This window comes from Dipodomys ordii, unplaced genomic scaffold (genome assembly GCF_000151885.1).
Source record: "Dipodomys ordii isolate 6190 unplaced genomic scaffold, Dord_2.0 Scaffold2, whole genome shotgun sequence".
Classification (NCBI taxonomy): domain Eukaryota; kingdom Metazoa; phylum Chordata; class Mammalia; order Rodentia; family Heteromyidae; genus Dipodomys; species Dipodomys ordii.
Window position 1 is genome coordinate 551,228 of NW_012267218.1, and position 9,021 is coordinate 560,248.

The 9,021-nt window shown below is 55.4% G+C and overlaps 2 protein-coding genes across 2 annotated transcripts in view; both read left to right on the forward strand.

Moving 5' to 3' along the window:
* Nucleotides 1-4,028: 4,028 nt before the first annotated feature.
* On the forward strand, nt 4,029-5,142 carry Gpr132 (G protein-coupled receptor 132). Its single transcript, XM_013017031.1, has one exon. The coding sequence runs from the start codon at nt 4,085-4,087 to the stop codon at nt 5,138-5,140; it is 1,056 nt and encodes a 351-aa protein (XP_012872485.1). The 5' UTR covers nt 4,029-4,084; the 3' UTR covers nt 5,141-5,142.
* Nucleotides 5,143-6,332: 1,190 nt separating this feature from the next.
* The window catches only part of Cdca4 (cell division cycle associated 4), a 23,875-nt gene continuing 21,186 nt past the window's right edge, over nt 6,333-9,021 (forward strand). Inside the window, exons 1-2 of the mRNA XM_013016983.1 lie at nt 6,333-6,348; nt 7,119-7,837. Of these exons, the coding sequence (XP_012872437.1) occupies nt 7,497-7,837 (341 nt within the window). The 5' untranslated portion in view covers nt 6,333-6,348; nt 7,119-7,496. The remainder of the gene's footprint in view (nt 6,349-7,118; nt 7,838-9,021) is intronic.

Consider the following 9,021-nt stretch of genomic DNA (forward strand, 5'->3'; position numbering starts at 1 on the left):
TTTATCATTGGGGTCCTAGTGTATCATTGGAGTCCTAGTATATCATTGGAGTCCTATTGTACCATTGGAGTCCTAGTGTATCATTGGAGTCCTAGGGTATCATTGGGGTCCTAGTTTATCATTGGAGTCCTAGTGTATCATTGGAGTCCTATTGTACCATTGGAGTCCTAGTATACCATTGGAGTCCTAGTGTACCATTGGAGTCCTAGTGTATCATTTGGGTCCTAGTGTACCATTGGAGTCCTAGTGTATCATTGGGGTCCTAGTGTATCATTGGAGTCCTAGTGTATCATTGGAGTCCTATTGTACCATTAGAGTCCTATTGTACCATTGGAGTCCTAGTATACCATTGGAGTCCTACTTGTACCATTGGAGTCCTAGTATACCATTGGAGTCCTACTGTACCATTGGAGTCCTAGTGTACCATTGGAGTCCTAGTGTATCATTGGAGTCCTAGTGTACCATTGGAGTCCTAGTGTACCATTGGACTCCTACTGTATCATTGGAGTCCTAGTGTACCATTGGAGTCCTAGTGTACAATTGGAGTCCTAGTGTATCATTGGAGTCTTAGTGTATCATTGGAGTCCTACTGTACCATTGGAGTCCTAGTGTATCATTGTGGTCCTAGTGTATCATTGGTGTCCTAGTGTACCATTGGAGTCCTAGTGTACCATTGGAGTCCTACTGTACCATTGGAGTCCTACTGTAGCATTGGAGTCCTAGTGTATCATTGGAGTCCTAGTGTATCATTGGAGTCCTACTGTACCATTGGAGTCCTAGTGTATCATTGGAGTCCTAGTATACCATTGGAGTCCTAGTGTACCATTGGAGTCCTAGTGTACCATTGGTGTCCTACTATATCATTTGAGTCCTACTGTACCATTGGAGTCCTAGTGTATCATTGGAGTCCTATTGTATCATTGGGGTCCTAGTGTACCATTGGAGTCCTAGTGTACCATTGAAGTCGTAGTGTATCATTGGAGTCGTAGTGTATCATTGGAGTCCTAGTGTACCATTGGAGTCCTAGTATCCCTGGAGTCCTAGTGTACCATTGGAGTCCTAGTGTATCATTGGTGTCCTAGTGTACCATTGGAGTCCTACTGTACCATTGGAGTTGTAGTGTATCATTGGAGTCCTACTGTATCATTAGAATCCTACTGTACCATTGGAGTAATAGTGTATCATTGGAGTCCTAGTGTACCATTGGAGTCTTAGTGTACCATTGGAGTCCTAGTGTACCATTGGAGTATTAGTGTACAATTGGAGTCCTAGTTTATCATTGGGGTCCTAGTGTATCATTGGAGTCCTAGTGTACCATTGGAGTCCTAGTGTACCATTGGAGTCCTAGTGTATCATTGGAGTCCTACTGTACCATTGGAGTCCTAGTGTATCATTGGAATCCTACTGTACCATTGGAGTCCTAGTGTATTTTTGGAGTCCTAGTGTATCATTGGAGTCCTAGTGTATCATTGGAGTCCTAGCGTACCATTGGAATCCTACTGTACCATTGGAGTCCTACTGTATCATTGGAGTCCTACTGTATCATTGGAGTCCTAGTGTATCATTGGAGTTTTACTGTACCATTGGAATCCTAGTGTATCCTTGGAGTCCTAGTGTATCATTGGAGTCCTACTGTATTATTGGAGTCCTTGTGTACCATTGGAGCCCCTCTATACCATAGTATACCTTGTGTACCATTGGCACCCTTGTGTACCTTCAGAGCCCTTATTGTACCATTGGTGGAAATATAGAGAGATCTGTTGTGGAAAGCAGGTGTCTTAAAGAGATAAGCACAGAACTGCCATGTGATCTAGTAATCCCCCTTCTGCACAGCTACTCCGTGTGTACAGAGCCAGGTTATGAGCTCATAGCAGTACAACTCACAATGGCCCAAAGAGGGCAGACAGTGCCTAGGGACTGTGGCTGCATCAAGAAGAGGGGATCGATGGCCCTGAAATGGGGTGTTAGGGAAATACTGCTCTGCCATTAAAGGAGGAGGTCTAACATGGCTGTGCCATGGATGCACCTTGGGGATTCTGTGCTAAGGGAAATAAATGTGGTGCAACAAGACAAATGCCGATCACGCCAGCCAAGGGAGCACGAGGCCCTGAGTTCCAACCGCTTGTCCTGAGAAAGGACGACAAATGCTGGGTTTGTCCCACTCCCATAGAAACTCAGAGCTGGGAACGCGAAGGGGTCATCCCTATTTCTGGACGTCTGAGATCCAGAGTGTATCTGACCAGTAAGGACCAGGCACCAGTTCTGAGCCCCCTGGCCACCCTGGCTCCTGTCCCAGGCCAGCAAGGACGGGGGGGGTGCTGTCCTGGGTGTGTCCAGTATACCCTTCTCGAGGTGTGTCTTTTCTCTGTTTCTTTCATGCCTGAGTTCCCACCTATAGCAGCCTCCTGGCTGTTGTAGTGAGGTGGGAGCTGGAGGCGGTACCCTGCCTGAGGCTTCTTTCTGGTATAAGTTAATGCTGGAGTCAGAGAGGATGCCAAGAAAATTCTCCTGAATGTCCTAAGGGCAGATTCCTTCCTCCCTCTCCAGCTTTTAAGGCCCTGTGTTTTCCTGGAGGTCCGAGGGCCAGATCCCTTCCTGCCTACCCAGGCTTGAGAGGCCCTGTGTTCTTTGGCTGTGGTCCTTTGGCCATCTACTAAATACTTTCGCTTCCAACACTACTTCACTTTAAACACCCTTGTGAGATATCCTGGGCCCATTTGATAGTTCAGGCCGAGCCCCCTCACCACGCTCAGCTAATTGTCCTGATTCTGTCGGCAGCCTTTGTTTCCTCTTTGCTAGGTTACCTCTCTCATCCGGGAGTTCCCAAGATTAGGGTTTAGATATCTTTGCATGGAGGTCATTATTCTTCGTATCATGGTATAACGGTGAGATGGCCAGTTCACTAGAATAGCAGCTACCTTCTAATTCTGATGCTCCAGTTAACAATAGCATCAAATACACAAAGCAAACCCACCATCACAACAGGCACCATCAATTCAGCAACTGCTAGTTCAAGCAGGCAAAGAAGGAGTGAATGTATACATTAGGACGGGATAGGCCTGTGGTGGGGAGTGGAGGCAGGGACCAAGGGAGCGGCGGAAGCAAGGAAGATGCCGGAAGAGCGCAGCAGCGACCCCTCACTCTGGATGCTGTTGAGAATGTGCTTAGTTGGGCACTTGCTCAGCCATTAGAAAGTGAACATTCTTGTTAAAAACACAAGCAATAAGATGGGTGCCGGTGACTCACGCCTGTCATCCTAGCTACTCAGGAGGCTGAGATCTGAGGATCACAGTTCAAAGCCAGCCTGGGCAGGAAAAGCTGTGAGACTCTTATCTCCAATAAACCACCAGAAAACTGGAAGTGGCGCTGTGGCTCAAGAGGTAGAGTGCTAGTCTTGAGCTGAAGAGCTGAAGGACAGCACTCAGGCCCAGAGTTCAAGCCCCATGACTGACAAACAACGATAACAACAACAAAAGAAAACCCACAAGCAATGTTCCTGACACCTGACCTCAGTGAGCTGCAAAGTCTTCCAGAGTCGCCCAGCCCGGGTTCTTGTTCACGGAGCCTGTGTTGGACAGGCAGAATCTAAGGATCACTGCAAACTCATCTAGAATATTTTTTCAGTACTGGGCTTTGAACTCAGGGCTTGGTGCTTGCCAGACAGGTGCACGCTCTACGGCTAAAGCCTTGCCATGGGCACTTTTTGCTCCGGCTGTTTTTGAGACGGGGTCTCGCTTCTTGTCTGGGGTCAGTGGGGCTCGGGACCATCCTACGGGGGTGTGGCTCCACTGCCTAAGTGGAGTCTTGAGCACTTCAATACCCGGCTGAGCTGGAGCTGTGGTCCTCCAATCTGCTTCTTGGAGGGCTAGGATTCTAGGCAGGAGTCATGGTGCCCCGCCCACCTGGAGACTTTTCAACAGTTGGTATATGCATTCTGGCTTCCCGTCGGTCTCTTTCTCACTACCACTGGTCTTTCCTGGGGGTTTTCAAGATCCCTGATCTTCACCTCCATCTATGTCCTGCAGGAAATTCCACCCTAGTGACCAGCCCTGCCTCTCGGGGGCCTGGGGACCACTCCGTGGAGATGTGTCCCATGCCCTTTGAGGACACCAGGATGCTCCTGGTGGTGGCCTACAGCGTGGTGTGTGCCCTGGGCCTGCCGGCCAACTGCCTGACCGGCTGGCTGACCCTGCTACAGGTGCTGCAGGGCAGTGTGCTGTCCGTCTACCTGTTCTGCCTGGCGCTCTGCGAGCTGTTCTACATCAGCACCCTGCCGTTCTGGGTCATCTACATCCACAACCAGCACCGCTGGACCCTGGGCCCGTGGGCCTGCAAGGTGGTTGCCTACATCTTCTTCTGCAACATCTACACCAGCATCCTCCTGCTCTGCTGCGTCTCCTGCGACCGCTTCGCCGCAGTGGTGTACGCCCTGGAGAGCAGAGGCCACCGCCACCAGAGGACGGCCGCCTTCATCTGCGGGTCCATCTTCCTCCTCGTCGGGCTTGTCCATTCCCCGGTGTTTCAGATGGAGCTCGTGAGGGACTCCTGCTTTGAGCCCCCGCAGATGAACGGGAGGATCGCGGCCTTCCACTACGCACGCTTTACCGTCGGGTTTGCTCTTCCATTTGGCATCATCACCTTCACCAATCACCGCATCTTCAGGAGCGTCCAGTTGAGCGAGGGCCTGAGCGCCGCCCAGAAAGCCAAAGTGAAGCACTTGGCCATCTCCGTGGTGGCCATCTTCCTGGTCTGCTTCTCCCCCTACCACATGGTGCTCCTTGTCAGGGCTGCCGCCTTCTCCTTCCACAGAGGAGACAGAGACGCCTTGTGTGCCCTGGAGGGCAGCCTGTACACCGTCACCATGGTGTTCCTGTGCCTGTCAACTGTCAACAGCGTGGCTGACCCCGTGATCTATGTACTGGCCACAGACCATTCCAAGCAAGAAGTGTCTAGGCTCTGCCGGGGGTGGAAGAAGTGGTCCACAGGGACAGGCACCACCAGGCTGCCCCAGACGCCAAGCTCACCCACGACACCGGCCCAGGCCCGCGCCGTCCCTTGGCCCGCCCACCCAGCGCGGCCACAGGCAGCCCCCAGGGACTCATCCTGCTCCCCAGAGAGGCTGGCCGAGGAGTCCTGCTGAGACACCTTACCGCAGCGGGGAGTGGCAGAGAGCCCCCGGCACAGTCCCTGCGGTGGACGCCCCTCAGACACATGCCTGCCACTGGGTCCCCAGACACCAAGCCCACCCACAGGGCAAGGGATAGCTCACCCGCACCCGGGGTGAGCAGCCCAGAGAGTGCACGTGGCCCGCAGGGGTGTGTGTGTGTGTGTGTGAGACAGAGAGAGAGAGACAGAGAGAGAGAGAGAGACAGAGAGGGAACGCACATGGCCCTCAGGGGTGTGTGTGTGTGTGAGAGAGAGAGAGACAGAGAGACAGAGAGAGAATGCACATGGCCCTCAGGGGTGTGTGTGTGTGTGAGAGAGAGAGAGAGAGACAGAGACAGAGAGAGAGAGAGAGAGAGAATGCACACGGCCCGCAGGGGTGTGTGTGTGTGAGAGAGAGAGAGAGAGAGAGACAGAGACAGAGAGACAGAGAGAGAGAGAATGCACACGGCCCGCAGGGGTGTGTGTGTGTGACAGAGAGAGAGAGAGACAGAGACAGAGACAGAGAGACAGAGAGAGAGAATGCACACGGCCCGCAGGGGTGTGTGTGTGTGACAGAGAGAGAGACACACAGAGAGAGAGACAGAGAGAGAGAGAGAAGACATGGCCTGCATGGGTGTGTGTGTGTGTGTGTGAGAGAGAGAGAGAGAGACAGAGAGACAGAGAGAGAGAACGCACACAGCCCGCAGGGGTGTGTGTGTGTGTGAGAGAGAGAGACACAGAGAGAGAGAGAGAGAGAGAGGGCGTGGCCTGCAGGGGTGTGTGTGTGTGAGACAGAGAGAGAGACAGAGAGAGGGGGAGAAGGCATGGCCTGCAGGGGTGTGTGTGTGTGAGAGAGAGAGAGAGAGGGCATGGCCTGCAGGGGTGTGTGTGTGTGTGAGAGAGAGAGAGAGGACGTGGCCTGCAGGGGTGTGTGTGTGTGAGAGAGAGAGAGAGACAGAGAGAGAGAGAGAGGACGTGGCCCGCAGGGGTGTGTGTGTGTGTGTGTGAGAGAGACACAGAGAGAGAGAGAGACAGAGAGAGAGAGAGAGAGAGAGGACGTGGCCTGCAGGGGTATGTGTGTGTGTGAGACAGAGAGAGACAGAGAGAGAGAGAGGACGTGGCCTGCAGGGGTGTGTGTGAGAGAGAGACAGAGAAAGAGAGACAGAGACACAGAGAGAGAGAGAGTGCACACGTGGCCCGCAGGTGTGTGTGTGTGTGTGACAGAGACACAGAGAGAGAGAGAGAGAGACAGAGAGGACGTGGCCTGCAGGTGTGTGTGTGTGTGTGTGAGAGAGAGAGAGAGACAGAGACAGAGAAAGAGAGACAGAGAGGGAGAGAGACAGAGAGAGAGGGAGAGAGACAGAGAGAGAGGGAGAGAGACAGAGACAGAGAGAACGCACGCGGCCCACAGGGGTGTGTGTGTGTATGTGTGAAAGAGAGAGAGAGACAGAAGAGACAGAGAGCGCGCACACGGGGCCCGCAGGGGTGTGTGTGTGTGTGTGAGACAGAGTGCGTGTGCGCAGGGGTGTGTGTGTGAGACAGAGCGCGTGTGCGCAGGGGTGTGTGTGAGAGACAGAGCGCGTGTGCGCAGGGGTGTGTGTGAGACAGAGCGCGTGTGCGCAGGTGTGTGTGTGAGACAGTGCGTGTGCGCAGGGGTGTGTGAGAGACAGAGCGCGTGTGCGCAGGGGTGTGTGTGAGACAGAGCGTGTGTGTGCAGGTGTGTGTGAGAGACAGAGCGCGTGTGTGCAGGTGTATGTGTGTGAGAGACAGAGCGCGTGTGCGCAGGGGTGTGTGTGTGAGAGACAGCGCGTGTGCGCAGGTGTGTGTGTGTGAGACAGAGCGCGTGTGTGCAGGGGTGTGTGTGACAGCGTGTGTGCGCAGGGGTGTGTGTGAGAGACAGAGCGCGTGTGCGCAGGGGTGTGTGTGTGTGACAGAGTGCGTGTGCGCAGGTGTGTGACAGCGCGTGTGCGCAGGGGTGTGTGTGTGTGAGACAGAGCGCGTGTGCGCCGGTGCACGCGGTGGCAGCTGGGCTCTGTCTGGGCCTGTCCTGGCCAGGTGCCCTGGGCCGTCGCCAATGGCAGGTTTGGCAGAGCAGTGAAGACTTGGCTTCCTGTGCTTCTCCGAGTGCCTCCCCACGAGTCAGAGGTCCTGAGGTGCTCCATACTTCTGCCTCAGAGTTGATGTAGCCACACCACAACCACCCAGCGTCTGGGTCCGGACGGTGGCACAGCCCAGGAGCTTCAAGGGGGCGGGAGCTCCGGCTGCCCGGTGCCCTGGGGGAGCTGTGGGGCTCAGGCCCTGCAGTCTGCTCCCCGGCAGGAAGTCACCAACACGGAGGCCAGGCCACGCCCATGTCTTCCTTTCCCCAGCTAGAAAACAAGGCCAAGGGCACCAGCCTTGGGGGTCACTGTCGGGCTGGCCACCCGCTCCCCTGCGCTGCTCAGACACCTCACACAGGACACAGGCTGGAGCCCAAGGGCAGGAGATGCCGAGGCCCCAGAGGGAGTGCCACCGTCTGCAGGTGCTGGCGACACGCCTGTGGACGTGTGCGGGAGCCGCCTTGGTGTCTGCAAGCTGGCTGCGTCTCCACTGCGAGAGGTGAAGCGAGAGAGCCACTTAGAATAAAACCACAAAGCTACATGTGGGGCTCAGCTTCACTCCCTAGAAGGACAGAGCAATTTCCGCTTCGCAGGTGAGCAGTTTCCTGTGCATGCGTGTGGGCGTGCGTGTACATGCCTTTCAGGAAGTGAGGCCGTGGGGGTGGAGTGAGCTCTTGGTCTCGCGGAGAGCTGGGCCACAGCACAAGGAGGCCAGGCAGGGCCAGGCAGGGGCCAGGGTGGCCAGGCCTGGCCTCTGGAGCACACCCACCGCCCATCACTCCACGGGCCTCCATCCTGCTCCTTGAGCCCCCTGGGGCCGGGGTGGGGGGCCCTTGGGTCAGCATTGGCTCCTCTCCTGCAGGGGCCTCAGGTCCACACCTGTCCAGCACTGTGGGAAAGGCAACTTACTGGACTGTTCTGGCCTGGACAGCCTCTGTGGGAAGTCCCCCACGGCCAGCCCCCTGCTAGGTGGGGTGAGGGAGTGCCTGGAAGGGGTCTGGGAGGGAAGCCGGGCCCTGCCCAGGCAGCGCTGTGGAGGGCCTGGCCCCTGAGGCATGGGCCTGCTGGGGAGGTGGCGCCCCCACCTGGCCAGACTCCTGGACACATTTCTCTTGTGTAAGTGATGGTTGTGTGTTTCTGTCCCCTCCAACCACAAACCTTTCCTATCTTCATCTATCTAATGGAAAGTTCTGGAGTTACAGAGGAGGGGCTGCACTTGCTGGCTCCCTCCTCCATTTACCTCCCACTGGCCCCTGGCTTGGTCATTGACTCATTCACCCCTCCCTTCATCCCTCCCTCCCCCTCCTCTCTAGCCATCTTCCCTCAAAGCACACTCCCCCGTATAGTACCCAGTAGAAACGCTGGGAAGGAGGAGTATCCTGTCAACCCCGCATAGCCATCCCCCGCACTGCTCCAAACCCTTCCAGACTCTTCCTACAGCTCTTCTTAGCCTGGGGCGGCTGGGCGGAGACACCCAGGCTGTCAGAGCCAAGCAGGCCCTTGCTGGTGTTTTCTGAGTGGTGAGTGAGCATGCCCCCCCCCCTGCTCCGCACTGCTCTGGGCCTCTGTACCCGGGAGGCCACCAGCTCCCGGATGGGATACAGTGCTCAGAAGTAGCCAGCAAGGGCTTGGGCAGAGCTCATGGCTTAGTGCACTCAGCATGTGCAAGGCCCTGGGTGTGCACTCCCGCTCTCTCTCTCTCTCTCTCTCACACACACACACACACACACACACGCACACACGATGAGCAGATCTCATGGGCTCCCTCTGCCCATGC